The sequence below is a fragment of the Lepisma saccharinum genome, chromosome 28, assembly GCF_977018435.1.
Source record: "Lepisma saccharinum chromosome 28, izLepSacc3.1, whole genome shotgun sequence".
Taxonomy (NCBI): domain Eukaryota; kingdom Metazoa; phylum Arthropoda; class Insecta; order Zygentoma; family Lepismatidae; genus Lepisma; species Lepisma saccharinum.
In genome coordinates, this window is record NC_139256.1 from 3,369,496 (window position 1) to 3,389,677 (window position 20,182).

The 20,182-nt window shown below is 37.7% G+C and overlaps 1 protein-coding gene across 1 annotated transcript in view; it reads right to left on the bottom strand.

Moving 5' to 3' along the window:
• Positions 1-6,710: 6,710 nt before the first annotated feature.
• The window catches only part of LOC145980641 (tetratricopeptide repeat protein 27), an 85,437-nt gene continuing 71,965 nt past the window's right edge, over positions 6,711-20,182 (bottom strand). Inside the window, exons 14-17 of the mRNA XM_083113676.1 lie at positions 18,237-18,407; positions 13,905-14,100; positions 8,477-8,577; positions 6,711-7,688 (exon numbers count right to left, since the gene is read on the bottom strand). Of these exons, the coding sequence (XP_082969802.1) occupies positions 7,584-7,688; positions 8,477-8,577; positions 13,905-14,100; positions 18,237-18,407 (573 nt within the window). The 3' untranslated portion in view covers positions 6,711-7,583. The remainder of the gene's footprint in view (positions 7,689-8,476; positions 8,578-13,904; positions 14,101-18,236; positions 18,408-20,182) is intronic.

A 20,182-nucleotide genomic window follows, 5' to 3' on the forward strand; every position in this document is an offset into this window, starting at 1 on the left:
TTGCACAAGAAACAGACATTTGCATGACATCTGCGAGGCGAGCTATTAAGCTTTTAAACTACAACCTTAGTGACAATGAAGTTCGACCAGTCACAAATATAGGAGTGCGTTGTGAAAGAAGGAGAACACATGCATATGCTGAACATATTTTATTCAGCAGGCTACATGGAACAAAGGAAAACATAAATTTCCGCTGCAACGCAGCAATGTATGGTGTCCACACAAAATAAAACATTTTCATCCATCTACACGTGACATTGAAGTTCGACCACTGTTAGAGGGGATCCTGTTTACCATGGTGTGACGCCACCCCGTCGGCGAATAACTGTGGCAATGCGTCGGGGCATGCTGCGGACGAGTCGTTCAAGGTATTCCACATCGATGCGGTGCCATTCCTCCTGCAGGCAGGCGATAAGAGCAGCCACTGTCGTGGGTCCCCTCTGTTGCACACGTCGCTTAAGAACATGCCACACATTCTCAATGGGCGAGAGGTCGGGACTCGATGGTGGCCATGGCAGAGTTCGCACGTGATGGCGAGTCAACCATATCTTGTCAGCCGCGTTGTATGAGGCCTGGCATTGTCGTGTTGAAAGATGAGACGCCGCCTGTGGAACAGGTGCCTTCGCACTGTGGGAAGATGCCGCTCCAGTATGCGTGTATAGGCGTGTGCATTCACGATGCCCTCACAGACGTGTAGTGGGCCAACCCCAGATGCCGTCATGCATCCCCATACCATCACTGACGGAGGTTTCTGTACCCAACGTGCATAACATTTTGCTTCATTCTGTTCCTCCTTCCGACAAATGACTGTTTTCCGTATTTTCCCGTACACAACATTGAAAATGGATTCGTCCGTCCACAAAACCCTGTTCCACTGCCGAAATGTCCATCCCCAGTACATTCGTGCCCACCGTAGTCGATTGCCTTTGTTCGACATGGAAAGGAAGGGTTTACGTTTCGCCTTGTACACTCGGTAACCGCATCGCTGTAGGTAACGGCGAATGGTTCTGGTTGACACTTCAATGTGAAAGCATTCTGGAGTCCACAGTCGCAATTCGGCCACAGAAACATGATTGTTGGTCTGGATATAGCGCCTAAATATCCGTAGGTCACGCACGCTCAGCAGGCATTTTCGACCGGGGGCCTTACCTGGCTCTGTAGTACCCATATTTTGGTGGTGTTTGATGATGCAGTGGACGGTTGACTTGGGTAAGTTCAGTTGGCGCCCTATTTCCCGTTCACTGAGTCCATCCCGTTGCAACTCCACCACTCTTCTCCTCACGGTGTTGTCAATAGGTTTGCCCCTGGCCATGGTGATGATGCACTGCGGTTCCTCGGTGCACAGCACGCACTTATATACGGCGGACTCCCTTATCGTGCCCGTGACGTCATGCTTCCGTCGAATGCGCCACTATCTGGAATTTCCCGTATGGGTCTGGTGCCTGGTCGAGGTTCAATGTCACGCGTATAGTTCCCCGTTTTCGTTCTTTACGTGACCTTGGGTGCAACGTGCTGGGATCACGATTCTTGCCTGCTCACACGCCTCTTACACACATGCGTCACTTCTGCGGGTCACCCATTTCACCGCCTATGCCTCTGTGCATTTAATCACGTATTCCTTTCTGGTCGAACTTCATTGTCACCAAGGTTGTATTATGCTTTTAAACCTGAAGCCATACATTATAAGAATTGAAAGAAAATATGAGGAGAAGAATTCAAGCAATTTCGGAAGAGAATCTGCGTACATGTTAGTGAAAATGTCCTACAAAGATGCCATAAATATGTGTATGCAGGACATCATTTCCAACACTGTTTGTAACAAGGTACATGCTCATTTCAATCGTAACTGTCAATGTAATTGTACAAGCTTATTTTATTACATAGCCAGCGGTTCTAGTTACGTGGATGCACTCTTAGTTCCCGACGTGTTAGCTGCTGTTCCACAGCCAATTCGACTGAGGAAAGCACTGTATAATCATAAGAAACATTCCGTAAAGATTAGCCACTTACAATATACAATACTGTAATCTTGGATTTAATTCAACATCACACAGGTTTTTATAATCTATGTGCGGCTCAGCCTACTTTTCCATTCTTCTCTGTTCTGGACTTTTTTGGATCTATCTTCTCTTTCTCTTGATATCTTCCATTGCGTTGAGCTCTGATCCATATCCTTCAAGTCTTGCCTCAGTTGTCTTATGTTGTTGCTGCATTGTCCTCAAGAGTTTGCATATCCACTGCTGAATATCACAAAGCAATACAATTTTATTTTATGAAGTTGTTTCTATTCTGGTGATATAGTCCAGGTTTTGAATCCAGTAAGCACCACTGTTGTATATTTTTCAAAATTATTGTTATGTAAATTCTGCAAATATAATAAGTTTACCGAATTTTTACTGTAAGATGCAAGGAATTGGTTGTGGTTTAGTCCCTTTCATTATTTTTTTCATGTACACTTAGAATGCCCAATTGTTACACTAATGTAAATTTTACATTTAAACTTTTGATCCTCTTTCTTTTACGTTGTTTTCTATAAACACCCAAATAAAATAGGATTAGAATAGTATTCCTACTATTTATACTGTTTGATTATGTGACACACAAGTCAGGATAGGGCATAAATTTGTGATTTATTGTAAAAGAAATAGTTTTTTTATGTATTGCTAGAAAATATCTTCTTAGCCCAGTAAACAAAGGATTTTTGTCGGAACAAATTAGGGCAAAGCTGAATTTTGTTGTATTGTTAGACCATCATAAGAGATGTATTTTCCTAAAAGTCCCCACCCCTCCCCCCATAGCTTGCACCCCTATTGCCCCCTGAACATTCAATTTGCAGTGTTTTAGGAAAACGTCCATATCTCTGAAACTAGTGGACATATCGGGACATTCTTTTTTTTAATTCCAGTGCCAACATTACACTCTATAAATTTGGTTCTCTTCGTGTTTTAAATATTGCCAATGGTTTTTGAGTAATTCTAAGACAAAATAAAAAAATGTAAATTTTTATAGTTACTTTTTCCTTTGTGGCACTGTATTTTCGATACGAATGATAATATTGGAAAATTATCAAACCAAAGTTGTAGAGTATAAAATTATCTTTAATTTGATACCAATAATGACAAGCTTGCTACTAAAATTTGCCCTGTTGCGAGTAAAGTTTGAATTCGTGCGCACACTTTCACTCACTGTGTGCGCTCCCCTACTCTCGCTGCGTTCCGCAAAAATGCTCACATTTTGATGTTTTTTTGTTCATATGTGCTACATTTAAACAATATCTTTAATATTTTGTAATATTTAGATGTATCGGTATCAGCCGATACAGTGGTATCGGTATTGGAAAGTATCTGCTGGAATTTATTTGACTATACTTTTCCGGCATTTTTAAGGATTCCATGAAAGACCAAAATGCTGTGCGACACTTTCGCAAAGTGTAATTATCCTGGAAATTTATGCAAAATTAGAGTTTTTTCAAACACATTCACAAGTTTTGTCTCAAAAAACTTAATTTTGTGATAACATGTAATTTAATATTCTGATGTAATTCTAAAATATTTTTAAGCAAAAATCTTGGAAAATGGATGTATATAATTATTATTGAGAGTGGAATACGTAATCACTAACATCAAAATATATTTTGAGCAACTTTTAATTGTTACAGTTTTCAAGCATTGGCATCGGTATAGGTTCAAAGTGGTATCGGCTCAGCCCTAGTAATATTTTATAGTAGCCCATGTGCTGTAGATGGATAGAATATACAATTTTAATCCTATTTTGAAAATATGAAGATGAGCTGCATGCACATATTTGCATTAGTTATCTCAGAAAAATACCATTTTTTTTTTATTTTTTTATAAATGTATATTTGATCTGTCATTCTCATATTGTTGAACTCTCTACACATGATTGTTTCAAGTACTTTTTCGTAGCTTGGTTACGCTCCGTACCTTGAATCTGTGGAGCAGCACCGTGCACAACAGTAGAGAAGGGGAGAAAGCAAGTGGACGGAACAAAGCAGTGCTGGTAGCTGCAGCCACATTTCCCCTCCATGTACTCGTGCACTTATTGGTGGAACCCTCTCAAGTCCTACTTGCGCAGAAGACTTGTTTTTTGTTTTTTTTGTCTATTTCGCACTCAAAGCTCAAACTAGTGGATTAGTGATAAAAAGATAGAAGGGATGACACTACTGTAGAACAATTGTGGATTTCATCGGCTACTGTTGTAATAATAATCAAAGACACCCAAAAGATGGTCCATAGATCTGATGAATTCACTTCACTGGAATCGATGAGGTATGGAGGAGAAGGACTACAGCCTGAAACTCTTAAAGCTTTTACAAAGAGAGCAAACAAGAGAATAGGTTATGATATTCTACAACTTATGTAGATCAATAGCAATAACTAATGTGATAATATCAGCTGTCAGGCAATGGCCATTTCAATCACCAATTGAAATATCACTGACATTACCGTTCCATTGGCTGTATATGGATGGTTGGATGACGTAGTGGTAACATTGTCGAATTATTACCAAGAGGACTAGGGTTTGATAACTGGTGGAGACACATAGTGGTTCGGATTCTACTTGAAACTAAGTTCAGTCCTGAGCAACCTTTCTATGTATAAAGTGGCCTTAAAACCAAACTAAGCACCTTATTGATGTTCTGTCACGTCCCAGTTGTCAAAAAGAAAGTAGCACTTAAAAGTTCAACAATGAAGGACTATAGAGATCTTCAGGGCAGCGCTTGAAGTGAAAAATGTTATATGGTAAGATGTTTGGAAGAGCCTGGGATAAGCTGTAAGGGGGGGGGGGGTCCTATGATTTAACATGGTAACAATTAGACAGCTGGGAGGATGCTTTGCGAAAATCTTGCTAGCTGTGGGATAACATCCCATCCACCCTCACTTCAAGCACTGCTTCAGGGCTCTTTCAGAAACATCAGTTGTGTCCTCACTATTTTTTTATGGCTAACAAACAGGCTAATGCATCCAACAAAGGGAGACTAGCTAATGCTGTTGCTCAGAAATTTGTTTTAGGGGTAATTTTTAAAGAAGCAATTGCTGATGTTGGCATACAGAAACTGATGATTAGTCAAAAGTTATAATAGTTGGATCATATGTAGATTTGCTGGTCCTGCAGTTGCACTGACCCCAAAGTCTCCTACAGTTAGGCCAGTCAACAAGGGATGCTTTTGGGGTCCAATAAGGAAAAAATCAGGGAAAGCAGGAACAAATTTTAATATCGTCCTAAAAGGGTTCTTAACAACATATTAATTTTACACCCCGGATTTGGCTGCCATCTTGGAAAAATGGCACCCAAAATCAGTTTTTTGCAATTATCTCACTTGGAAAGCATTTTACAGCAAAAGTGGCTATGACAAAAATTAATGTACATAAAATTCTCTACAAAAAATATTCTGTGCATTTTTCTTCTAGGAAACACCATTATGACGCTAGAGAATCGAGAATTTTCATCTCTTTTCCCGCTCTATTTTAAAAGAGCGAAACTCAAGAAAACGCTTTTGCATGGTATCTTGAGGCCTAATTTCTTATTAAAATGCCTATTATAAATGTTCTAAGGACTCTTCTTGAAAATGTATTCTCAAGTGGTAAATACGTATATTAATTAAAACAATTTTGTAATATTTAACATAAAACAAATGAACACAATGTCTATATTTCTGTTACTGTTAGAAACCAAAACATCACTTGTTTTCTAGCAAGAATCTTGTAAGTGAATGTGAAATAGATCATCAGAATTGATGTGAGCTTGCAGATCGAAGCGAAAGCGACAGGCCACAATCTCCACAGGGATTTCAAAGCTAAGTGATGATTCGGCCCCCTTTAGTCTAAATGAAAAAAATCGCCCTGTATGTGAGCACAACTGATGAGGTGCTACAAAGCACAGTATTGAGAACAAGGAACAGTTGGGAGTGACACGTGTAGCTTGCTGTGTCAAGTCAGTTCAAAAAGTTGCATTTATTTCTTAAGATTGGTTTCCAAGAGACATATGCTGCTTCCATCTGAAAGCTGTTCCTCATCTATACTCTGTCCTGGGAATCGCTGGAGCGAGCGAACGAGGACAAGGGTCTGCACAAGTAGTAACTCGAGAAGACAGTAACTTGACCAATGAATATGTGAGAGGGAACAGAATTGCATGGTGGAGGGAAAACGACTGCAGCTACCGCTTACAGGATCGTGTACTGCTTTGCCCCACCCACAAGCTTTCTTCCCTTCTCTAATGTAACACACGGCCTTGTTCCAGAGATTCCCTGTTCATTTACTCTAAGATTTTTTTTCCGCACAAATTTTCTTCACGATCGATTACGCCACCTATCAGGCGTGTACTGCCTTTGCTGCAGGCAATGTGGTTCCGTCCTATTCTGCTAGTGGCGTAATCGATTGCGAAGAAAATTTGCATGGAAAAATGAAAAGTAGTTTGAGTAAATCAACAGGTAGGTCAAGATAAAGTCATGAATTTTTGCAATTTTTTACAAGCAGACGAAAAAGGAACCACCTTGCCTGCAGCAAGACTGTACATGCCTAGCAAAATTCATCGCAAAGAAAATTTGCGTGGAAAAATTAAAAGTAAGCTTTGAGTAAATTACGTATCCGTAATTAGATATTACCTGTTGAACATAATCATATTTCCACTTTTTGCTCTCTCAAAACAAAAACGTTTGTACTCTTTAAATGTTAATTCTTATGGATAGATATCTCTGGGGAGGCAAGCACCACTTTTATCTTCAAATAAATTACAAAAACGTGAAAAAATATTGTTCATTTTCTTAAACCTATGTACATGCAATAACAAAAGCTCTCCTGGCAGAAAATGATGAAATTCTTTCAGCATATGAACCAGGTCAGTTCTGGATATGCTTCCGAGTGCTAATGACACACAGTTCCTCGTGTACATTGGAGAATTATTTCTCATGTAGTTTATGGTTGTTACAAGCATATAAACACTATATTTGATGTAACATTTTGAGAGAACACATACTCTCTTTAGTAGACATTTATTTCTAGTTTTAATAAGTTTAACAAAACTAGAAAGAAGAAGTAATAAAATGAATATTGTCAAATTATCATTTTAAATGTATGTGTTGTAAAATTTTATCAATGGATCCCAAATATCAAGTAATTCAAAATCATCTTAATTCCTACGAAGATTCTTGATCTCTTTTGTAGAATTAGATTTTAAAGATGATGGCTTACCCCACATTAATCAAACTATAAATTCCAAATGGTCCTTGACCTCCTTAATAAATATTTGTTTCCAGTGCAAAAGAAGATGCAAATTTAGACATTAGCGTTTTTAAAAAGTAGGGCATGGAGATTCTCCATAAAAATTTTGCACTAAAATAATTGGTAATTTTACTGATAAACAAATTCTGATACAGTACCAATTAATCTTTCCCATCCCCACTAAAAATAAATGTCTGATGAAGGGAGCATTACATCAAAAATTGTGTTTATATGCTTGTAACAACCATAAATAGAAAAACTTCAACATGAGAATAATGCTAGCTCTCAAAAGCATATCTGGAACTGACCTGACCGATATAGGGAAAATCTATCCAATGGCAATCATGTTGCTTGTGCTGAAATTTCTTCCAACCTTCCCTCCAACACTTGCAGATCCTCGCGCAGTTCTTCTGGCACCTCCTTGGTTACAGAATCTGCATGTTGTTGCTGAAGTAGAAATACATACATAGTTCAGTGGCTTATTCTGAAAATTTGACCTGGTTTACCGCAACAATTCTTATTTATTGCACATGTTCATGTTAATTAGATATAATAGAAATAAAATACCAATGAAATTATTTTTATACAAAACTAGAAATAATGAAATCCAAATTCTTGAGATATATGTGCAACTGAAAATAACAAGTATATAATCTAAGTGCACCTGATCTAGACTTTAATTTCAAAATTTGAAGATACAGTACATCTAACATTGATAGTACTTAAAATTATCTAAGGTTAGAATTTTCTGGCCTTCCCACATAAAGTAACTCCGGGGCTCACCCAGCCTCCAATCAATGGGTACCTGGAGGGGAGGGGGTAAAGGTGGCATGGTGCTGATCACATCACCTCCAAAATGGCTTGTTCCTTCATGCCAGGGTGCTACATGCATGGCAGACTTTATCTTAATTAATAAAATTGTAAGTAATAAAATAAGACTTAATGAAGTAGTATCATACACCTCAAATAAAGACAACACTAAAGTGTGATTTTTGTTTTGTAGCAAACCTTAATATTTTGCAAAACATTATGTACACTCCTCACAAAAAATTTGGAATATTGTTACGTTACACAATAGGTGATATACATGCCTTGGAGTGCAACAACACATGGTATCTGTTTGGTGGACATTCTCTCTTTTCCACACATATGCCACATATCACCTAATATAACAATATTCCAAACTTTTTGTGAGGAGTGTATTATTCGTAAACATAAAACATGAGTAAAATTACCTTTATTTTTGTTATTACTCCTTTTAGGCTCAACCTGGCTGAAGACAGCATCTGGGACGCTTGGTTCGGATTTGTGCAGGACCTTGAGGAAGCAATATAAGCTGCAATGACAGAAAATGTATAAGATTGCTTGTATACAAATTTTACCATACAAATGCAACATTTTCTGTGAATTCTTGTATTTTTCATTCAGATGTGATTTTTTTGTCAGTAAATTTTCAATATTTTTGTAATGTGCTAATTCTTTTTTGAAAATGCATCTGGTGAAGATCCCATTCCCTTTGTTTTCCCATTGTTACAGTTGCCTCAACTGCCTGTGTTTAACTGGCTTTGTTGCTACTTGGAAAAAGACCACGTTTTTAAGCACACACCAAATAAGAAGCACGTGAGTTCACTGATAATAATATGAGTTTGCTTTAAGTCCACTTCTTGCACAGAAAAGATAATCGGAACTGGACCTACAGTTTAGAGTGGGATCCTAGCCAGTCTCTCCACCTGGTATTAACCCTGGACAGAAAAGATGAAGAACAACGAAGTTGTATGATTAGAAGGTCCCGGGTTTGATACCTGGTGGAGGCACATAGTGGTTTGGATCCCACAAGCTGTAGATCCAGTCCCAATTAGCCTTACTGTGCATAAAAGGACTAAAAATACCAACTCAACTATGATTAGAAAATGACTAGAAGATTCATACTTAATATATAGCCCTGCAAAGGTTCCTTCTCCTACAAGCATAAATTATCAAACTGTTATATTCAAGTTTGTATGTAACTGATTTCTAATTGTAAAATTCGTTATGGATTCGTATCACGAGATATTATCTAAGTTTTTATAAGCTTAAACTATCAAACAAATAAGTTTATTTTTTAAAAGATAAATCAAAAACCATATTTTCTTCACTTTTTCCCAAGACACACAAGAATATTTTTATATAAATAATGGCCCTATAAAACTATCAAAATGTGTTTTTTAAAATCATAAGAACATGAACTTGATAGATTGAGTTGGTGCCTTAAGTCCACTTTATGCACAGTAAGCATGATAGGGACTGGAACTACAGTTTAAAGTGGGATTCGAACCACTATATGCCTCCACCAGGTGTCGAACCTGTGATTCCTTCATTATAAGGCAACGATGCGACCACTGCACCATCGGGGAGGCACAAGAGGAACATGAATTAAAAGCACCAAATATAAAAATTGTAACAAGTTAATAAGTAAGTAGGTTTTTAAGAATATAAAATTGAGTCTTAAAATTTACGAGGGTTTTGTGTTTACGTTTTGCTCACAAGGTTTTGTATTCTAGTGTTAAAAGACCATATACATGTACATGTTGTAGGTACATTGAGGTAAACTTGTCTACTCTAGTCACCTTCAAAGTATTGCCCATGTGCTTTAATGCAATTGTCCCAATGTTTTTCCCACTGTTGAATACAGTTTCGAAACTCCTCTGGCGCAATACTCTTCAAGGTTTTGTCCGTAATGTCTTTCACCTTGTTGACGTCATGGAATCGCTTCCCTTTAACATTCCTCTTCATCCGCGGGAACAAAAAAAGTCACAGGGGGCTAAATCGGGTGAGTATGGGGCATGGAACACAAGCACCATGTTGTTCTTTGGCAAGAACTGTCGCACTGACATGGCCGTGTGGGCTGGGGCGTTGTCATGGTGCAGTAACCACATTCCACTTCTCCACAGTTCTGGACGCTTCCGTCGCACACTCCAGCAAGTACTCCAGGACAACTTTACTTCTTCAGAAATTTGCTCGATGGTCTTTCGATGATCTTCATTAATGGCATCTCGAACTTTCCAATGTTTTCTTCATTTCTGCCTGTCGAAGGATGGCCAGGCCTTGGCAAGTCCTCAGTTGACATGTTGCCATCTTTGAACCGGGAAAACCACTCATAGACTTGTGTCTTTCCCAAAGCAGCTTCATTAAAAGGTTGGCGAAGCATAACAACGGTCTCAGCAGTTGCTTTTCCCCAACAAGAAACAAAAGTTAACACAGGTCCTTTGCTCCTTGTGGTCCGCCATCTCAACAATCACTCAAAAATCGCCAAACTCTTGCCGCAACACCACAAACAATGCAACACTACGAACGAACAGCTCAGCACAGAATAATGCCAACTTGCAGATTGATGCAAGATATTCCATACTAATGACACCTAGCGGCACAAGCCGTAACTACATCGGTATTCGCGCAACATTATGATTCCGGTTTTTTTTTGGGTACCTCTTTGTATATTGGATGAGAGCTTATAAAAATATGTAAAAACTGTAGTAATCAAAATTTCACAGGCTTATTGGTCCACCATTTTTAAAATCAAATCTTTACGGTCCCTAACAATATTAAATGTCAGCCACGAAGATAATTCAAAGTGTGATACCTTCATACGCATATAAATTAGGGATGGAACAGATTAATCGGTACTCTATTGGTATCAGCCGATATAGGCATATTGGTAAAATTACTGATAATTTTACTGATCTAACATATCTATAAATATCTTACAATTTAGTGCAATACTGCGCCAATTTGATATAATTTTTGAAAATATGCAACTTCTTTTGCATTGCAAAACCTTGGTTCATCTTGCAACATACATTTATTAAGGTGGTCAATGAACCATTTGGAATTTTATACAGTGGAACCTTGATAACTCCAACTTGAGGGGAACAAGAAAAAATTTGACTTACCAAGGTTCGAGTTGAGGGCCAAAATAGCCGATTTCAAGTTATAGAGGTCTAAACACATTAACAATGATGGTTACATACACGACAGGGTGGGGAAGTTCAAGTCCCGACATGATTGTTGATCACCTGACCTTGTACGTACGCACCCTACACTTCGACTTATTGAGGTCCGTGCGACTAAAACTTCAAGTTATATAGGTGATTACAATTTAACTTCGACTCATAGAGGTTTTTCATACTCTATCTTCAAGTTTTTAAGCTCAAAAGGCATCCCATACACTGTACAAAAATTCATCTTATCAAGGTTTTATTAGAGTTGTTGAGGTAAAATTAGTATTGTGTGTTATTGACAATTCAAGGGGATTACAAAAAATTCGACTTATCAAGGTTTCACTATATCAGTATTGGCCAACATTTCATATTGGCCCATCCCTAACATAATTGATTGGTTGATTTGCTTTATTTTACTTCACTTTTTGTGCCACTTTTGGCTAATTTGCGAAGAATGGGACAAGTGGTGATATGATGAATGGACACTCAAAAACATCCATGCCCAGGCCAGGATTCGAACCTGGGACTCCTGGTGTCATAGCATGATGTGCTAACCACGGGGACTGGCATCCGTAACATAAATGAACAACAAAGACAGAACTGAATTATCAGCTGTAGTTTTCAATAGGTGGAGTTGTCAATGGTGATCAGTTGAGGGGAGGTATTTGTATTTTTATTAGAGGGTTGCTAAGATTTTTGGATTATGAAATTCCCTGACATTTTCAGGTTTTCTAGTCGAAAAATATTTTTTTTCCAGCATGTTTATCATGATTTTTGCTTTTAGGTCCGTTAATTGTTATGAATATTCAGTTACATCACTTTTTTTAATGCAAATTTCATTAAATGCATAAAAGCACATGAAAATCTGAGGAATAAAGTAAAATTACAATCAGCATCAAACGTAAAATTGTACTAGTTCTATATTCTTTTCTTGCTACAGCAAAATATAAATGCAAACAAGAACAAGATCTTTAAAATAATAGATGATAACCTCTTCTTCAGCAACCTTTCTGATAATTATGATCATATTGGCAACCTACTTTAGTTATCAATCAATATGGTGGGACTACAACTTTTACTTTGATATTATTCATATAAACCTACTTTTAAAAAAGTGAACATTAAATTATATTGCCTGTGTAGGATTGAAATTCAAAGAAAGCATAATTTTGTACCAGACTGAGAGTCATAAGGATGAGAGGAACAAGTTTCTGAACTGAATCTTTTTAGGGAGTGGAATCACAAGAATTAATTCATAAGTGGAAATGAACCACTTCAATTTGCAACTTTTTCTCTTGCAGACTCCAACATACACGTAAATTCCAGATGAGCTGCTTCTCTGCTGACTTTTGGCTAATTGCGATGATGAGGATGAGTGATCATATGACGAAGGGACACTCGGAAAGAACATCCATGTCCTGGCTGGGATTCATACCCAGGACCCCTGGCATTTTAGTGTGATATAACCATTCCACTGTAGAGGATGGTAATGAGTTGGAGTATAAACCCCATTCCTCACTTCCATATTCACGAGAGCCCTCCCCCTCCTCAACTGTTGATGCCACAATATCAGGGGTTCAAATCCCCACCAGGGCATGGGTGTTCTTTGTTCTTTAGCGTCCAGATGGTCAATATTTCGACCAGCAGTGCACATCAGCAACTAACGTGGCATTTCTTGAAAACTACACATGATATTTCAGTTTTGTCTTTTTTTAATCTTTAGTATACATATGAAGGTATGATATACTCAAATTACAAAACAATATATCCATTGTTAGTATTATTAACAAGCAAAGTATGAAAAAGTCCATATTTTCCCTTAGTTACCCTCATATTATGAATGGATACATTTATAAAAGTGGCTACAACGTCAAAACTACTGCATCTTTTTGTAAAATTTAAATTCTACACGCAAGAATGAGTAAAAAGCACCATTTTCAGCAATGTCTGACAATTAAGGATCCAGGGGGGAAGCAGGGGCGAAATGGGCCGAAGTTCGAAATTGTTTTTACGCAAATTTACAAATTTAAATTTAAAAACTTTTTTTTTTCAAAGTTGCAGCACGTGCATTACATATCCTTATAGAGTGAGTGGTCTTTTAACATGCTTCCCTCCAAGTTTGCTCCATCCAGCATCCTTGAGCAGATGCTAGAAGTGAAATTCCGGACTTTGTCCCGAAGGTGGCAACACTGCCACTTTACATAATGTTTATTTTTTTTACTCAAAAAGTATCAGTCTGATTTCAAAACCTTGCACAGCTGTAGGAATGTACCACCACTACATACTACATTTTTCATTCACTTCGGTCTACTGAGGGGAGTACAGGTACGCCAATTTCTTTTTTAAATTTAACTTTGTTCTTCCTTTAACATTACTTATTGGGAAACATAATGTATAAATTTTACCTCCGCTAAAGGCCCTGTCTTTAAGAAAGAAAACAAAACCAATTTCATCTGTCTACGACAATTAGTTCTCAAGTTACAATTATTTTTGTACTTCGCTGAAAGTTTGAAAAGCAAGCGCTTGAAAAGGCAACTGCTTCAACGAAAGAAGCTCCGGATGATAAAGGTACAATATTGGCAGTACTCCAAGGTAGACGTGCACAAACATGTCTGCCACCTTCAAGACATTTCATCGGCACCAACCCAACAAGTAAGTAAACATATCCAAAAAATTTAAGACTTACCATCTGCCAAGCCGTTGCTCAACCGTAGCACACTCTTGCACGATGCCAAATCCTTATCCCACCCGACTGACTGCGTTGCACATCGGTGAGCCTTCTGTAAATACTGGGACACCTTCACTATCGTCTCTGGGGACTTCTCATCCTCACTGGCTGCCAGCTTGGCATATAGATGCCACACTTCTGAGTTGGTTGTAACCTAAAATTTCATTTTTAATGATCATCAACATCATTACTACATTTACCTCATTTGGGGGGGAGGGGTTTCAAGCATGCACTTTTTAAATGTGAAGTAATACACAAAAAAATGTGTACAAACAAAACTATTTACTGTGTTTTTCAAAATAGAATCGTTCTTGTGGGAAGGGAACTTTTGGTACCCCATTGCCAGGAAAACTAGAGCAAGAAGAATAATTTTAAATTTTACACAAAAATTCACATTTGGATCCCCGTGGCCTCACAATAACTAAAGTGAAAACAATTAGTAGCACTGTCTTCTAACCATGCAAAATTGATATTTGTTCCATCATTAAAAAAAAAAGTATGTGCCATGCTACGTAAATATTGTTCTTTTCTAGGCACACTGTATAGATACATTTGTCTTATTATTGTAAACCATTTTTCTCACATTGTGCTAAAAAGGGTCCAAAAACTTTTTCAGAAAATTTTTGTTTTATATACAGTAGTGTCTCGTTTATCCAACCTTCGCTTATCCGACATACCACCAGAAAAAAAAAACAACAATTTGCAACAAGAACTGCAAGTTGCGAGCGTAGTCTATTTTTCGTTTCTCCTGACTCTATCGCGTAACTGTAAGTTCATTTTTCCAGTTAATTTTTTCTGTATTGTTGTAAAACATGATTACTGTATTAGGTTTGTAATGTGTAAAATTATAACATTAGTTTGACGTTAATAGGCTTGTCCTTAACACCTCCCTATTATCCGACATTTTCGCTTCTCCGACATTCTGCTGGCCCGTTTATGTTGGATAAGCGAGACTCTACTGTATATATATCAACCCCTACATCACAAAAATCAGACATACCCTCCACTCCCTCCTGCACAGTGATCCTGACACCAGGGACATCTTTCAGGATAAACCTAGGGTCGTCTTCCGTTGCCCCACAACCTCAAGAACATCTTGGTCCCACCACTCCCCCACCCTCCTGATCCCCACAGCTGCAGGTGAGTTTACCCTTCACCCCAAGGGCGCCTGCCACTCATCCAACCTGATTTACACCCTCATCTGCCAAATCTGCGGCAACTTCTACATAGGCGAAACCTCCACCACATTGAACCTAAGGATCAATAGTCACCGTTCCTCCACCCAAAACTCTGATTTCACAGTTGCCATCCACACCAACAGCCATAATATCACCTTCAACAACTGTTTCCTTGTTGCTATTATCCATCTTCTACCCCCCCCCCCCCCCCAGACATGTCTTTTCGCAGGCGATGGGTAAGGGCCTATATATCAGGCATGCACGCCACTATGCCCGCCGGACTCAACCTAGCCAACCAATAACCCTTTCCCGAAACCACCCACCCACCATGAAGTAAACACTGGTGAAAGTGACTGTTTTCTATCTACTGTTTCTGGCAACACTGACGATAGTGATGCTGCCGTCATTATTCTGTGCCTCTACTCTTCGTAACCACGATCTCTTTCTTCTCCGTTGAATATGCGACCTGGGTCGCAAATATCAAACTTTTTCTTTTTGTGTGGTTAAGTGTTTACTGTCTCCATCTTCATTTGTGTACATATATATATAACAAATAATTGAAAAAAAAATTAAGATATTTTACAAAAAAGCAATATTGTCTCAATACTGTACCAAAGAAAGCTGAAGCTCCTTTATGAAACTTCAGGTGCACTGTTCAACTGTGCATTCAAAATTGATGATGCACGAAAACATGATTAATTACTGACATTCACTGTCGGTATTTGATACTACATTCCTGATTAAATCTATGTAATTGCAATATATTCACCACAAAAACGGGATTCTGACCTTCGTCACTCTCTGCTGCCATCTTAAACATTCATGATCATTTTATTTTATTTTATGCCTTCATATAATGATCATTAATCACCTTAAAACATACCTTTAGCACTACATATGATATTTATTGTCACCTTACACACATTGATTTTATATGTGTAACTCTGCTCATCATCACAATTGTTGTCACATTCCAGTTGTCTCTGAATTAACGTATTTGCTGACGTATAAGACACACCCCATTTTTCATACACATTTTTGAGGAATAAAGCTTTACCTCTGAATTTATAATTAATGTACAGCATTTCAAATATAAGGTAATATGTAGATCTACTTTCAATACATAACTAACCTAATCTAACTAGGAAAGAATACATTATAATCTTCTTCGTCACACACTGCAAGAAAGCAAGAAATAAATCATTTTTATAATTATTACAATTAATAAACAAGTGTACCTCTATAAAAAAAAGCATTAATGAAAAATTATTGTTTTTTTGTGAGTTTCGGTGAATGGTAAAATATGCTTGTGCTATTATTTTTGATTAAAGATGGTAATTTTTGTAATTATTATAATTAATAAATAACTACATATATAATCAACAAAGGAAGCAGTGATTCAATAACAAAATTGTTTCTCGAATTTTAGTGATTAAAAAAGTGGGGACCTGTGAGCCTCCCCCCTCAGGTAAGTAAGTTTCTCGTACGGCATGGGTACCTAGGGTTAACCTGAACACAATTGGTTGCTCTGTATCTCAGCGATACAAACAGCCTACTAAGCCAAGATACTACGGGGCACCAAGGAGAGACTGTGATTATCTGTATTCAAAGAGGGAAGATGCTCCTAAGAAGCTTAGAGCCGCATGTCTAATTGTTTCCGAGTAAAATAAACAATTGTAGTAATATGTATCTCAGAGATACAGTACGAATGATGGAGGGTTAATTTTTTTATTCATATTATACAGTAAACATTAAAATATCACATAAAAACAATTTTTGTTAAGCTTAAAAGAATAAGTACAAAAAGGGAAAAAATCTGTTTCTTTCAAAATTTTGGAACACCTGTGTCCTGATGAAAAATTAAATTACAGCACACTCTTTATATGCCAGACTTTTATTACATAAAGCACCTTTTTTGCAGCCTAATATGTTTTTGAAGGTAAACAAAACTGCCCTAATGTAATGTGTAGATGCATGCATACTTCGTTTTTGTCAAAAACACGAAATGTGAAATAACATGCTGTAATGTTCTTTTCTCATGTTTCTGAAAGGTGTGAGGTGCATTTTCCTAACCTGTTTTGTCAAGAAATGAACTGCTAAATGTGAAATAGACTCTTAAACACGGAATTTAGAGTTTATTTACAGACATGACGCTTTCTGAAGTTTGAATTATCCTGCGAGTTATGCAATCCACGGAAAATTGACTAATCCTGCCGTAAATATTTGACAAGCAAGAATGGACCCCTTTATATACGAATAAACTTAATACTCTGGTAACTACATAAATGTGCTATTAGAAGGAATAAGTTAACTTTGTGTAATAAGTAAAAAAAAAAAAGTCAAGTGTTCCCCTGTGCTTAGAACCACACCATGAAGGTGTATAGGGGATGCGGGGGTAACGCCCCACACTTTCTTGATCCGGTCGTGAGTGGGGGTGATGTGATCAGCACCATGCCCCTGACTGCCTTTACCCCCCAGGGTTTCCCCCGGGTACCCATGTTATTCGATGCTGGGTGGATGCCGGGGCCGCTTCCGTTAGAAAAGTTCCTGGATTTGAACCCACCGGGGATCGAACCTGCGACCTTTAGCATGGTAGTCAGACGCGTTACCGACTGAGCCACCGCAGCCACATATTACAAATATGTGTAATAAGTGCAGTTTTTAAATCAAATTTTGGATTGTGTTCACAATTTTAAAACCAAAATGTCATTTTATATACTGGTTTCATTCAGTTTTTTCACTGCTATAACACAAATTTTATTTTATTTACCACTTTTCAACCCAAAATTGACTCTGTTTTTGTACCGAAATTATGATTTTTTTATTTACCAAAATATGTGCCTCTAGTAATGTAAGTTGGTGGTTATGCTTTTGGGCCTCCCCAATTATGGTAATGCTGACAGCTGACACCTTATAATCAAGAAATTTTTGGTTCGATACCCATAAGAGGCATATTGTACAGTGGTTTGGATCCCACTTTAAACTATAGATTCAGTCCCCAATAGACAATCTAAGCTTAAGTGAAACTTTTTGGCTATGTTTTCCCGGGAATGTCACAAACTTCAATTCTCAACAATTTCAAGGGTAAAAAATAGTAACAAAACAAACATACCTGACTTGTTAACCTTCCAAATAGTTCCAGGGCTCTCTTCCTTAACCTCCCGGCAGGGACCCCACGATTATCAGGCAAGTTGTTTGCAATTGCTTTGACCAAAATACTTAGCACATCAACATCCACATGCTTCTCTTTCAAGTTCAGAATGCAATGATATGATCTGATCACCTGAAATAAAAAATGTACAGAGAATTAAATACCATACAGTGGAACCCTCATTTTTCGTTCATAGATTTTACATCTTCCTGCATTCGTAGTTTTTTTTTTTAGCTTGGAAATGAAATTAATACATTCCTGAATAAAATCAGGATGAAAATAATAAACAGTTTCTATTTTCATACACACTGATGGTGCAAGAATTCAAATAATCGTCTTCGTCACAAACAAAAAAAACAAGTTTACTAGCACTGAGACAATACCCTTATCGTATCCCACCAATACCGATACTTGAAAATTAAAAAAAATTGATTATGTGCTTGCAAGAACAATAAATTGCAAGAGAAATAGTTAAATTTTCCACTCCAACTATTCATATTGCTACAACTACCAAATTTTTGTTTAAAAATGTTAATAATTTTACGAGATGAATCTGAAAACCCATTTCTCTGCACAACGTCGTTGTGAAAATAATGTTATTTTCACTAAATTTCATGTTAAATGAAGTTATGCATTTTGCATAATTTCCATAATACAGTGGAACCACTATTTTACATATTCCCACATTATACATTCAATCTTAATGGTTCGAACATAGCAAAAGGTTACATAACTTTCCTCAGTTTTAAGTTTTTTGACCTTGGTCCCCTAAAAAATGTAAAATTGAGGTTCCATTGTATGTCTCTGTGATATTTCTGCAAATACCAGGAAATGACCTGCCAGCATCAGTGATCAAATTCCAGCTGATGCTTTGCAGATATCCAAGTATCAGATCAGCCCTCGTGTATACTGAAATACGAGGAACTCAAATGAAAACCTTAAAAATCCCATAAAAATTATATGACAGATTGTATACAGGCCAAATTTACATCAGGTATCAACTGTTATTTACAAAACGACCTCATGGGTGCAACACTGTTCAAATGAGCTTCACAACACCATTTTCATTATTTTTAAAGATGAAGCCTCCTTCACACACTTCCACCAGTGAAGAGCAGTGGTTTCTTTCCCTTTGGAAGCCTAAAATTCTCTGGCAAATGAAAATTCAATATCTCTCTGCATGATTACGACGCCAGCAAGTTTACAAATGGAGGGAGAAGTAGGACAATGGCTTCAGTTTGCAGGCAGATGGGTGGAAAGACCTTCGCAATGGATCATAAATGAAGATTATTTTTTCTGAGACATACAGGCATTAACTCAAGACTTGAAAATATATGTGGATCAGCACATGTTGAACAACCTTTGTTCAATAAATACGGTGAATGAATTGCTAGCGTGCAGTGTAGTTGGTACTACTGGTTGATGGTCAGGTCAGTGAACTCCTATGTCTGTCAGTCATCGTTCGCGAAGCCGTGTGGTTGTCCAGACGTGTAGTTTGTGTGCACACATTGTGGAAGTAAGGTGCAGTACAGCGACGCTGTTATGGGTGAAATGGAGCAACGTACGAATCAGCTTCAAACATGGGAAAACGCTAGGGGAATGTCACGACATGCTGCACCAGGTGTATGGAAACTGTGCTTTACGGAAACATTGTGTGTACGAGTGGTTCAAGCACTTCTGTCAGGGTCACCGAAATCCAAAAGGATTAGGTGCGAAAAGTCGTGCATCAAGACAATGCTGATTACCTTCTTGATGCTGGAGGGTTCATTCATAAAGAACACCTGCCAGAAGGTACGGCGTTGAATGCGGTTACATATGTGAACACTTTGGATCACCTCCTGATAATCAGACGTGTGCACCACCAGTATACTGAAAATGGATCCTGGTATCTGCTGCACGGTAATGCA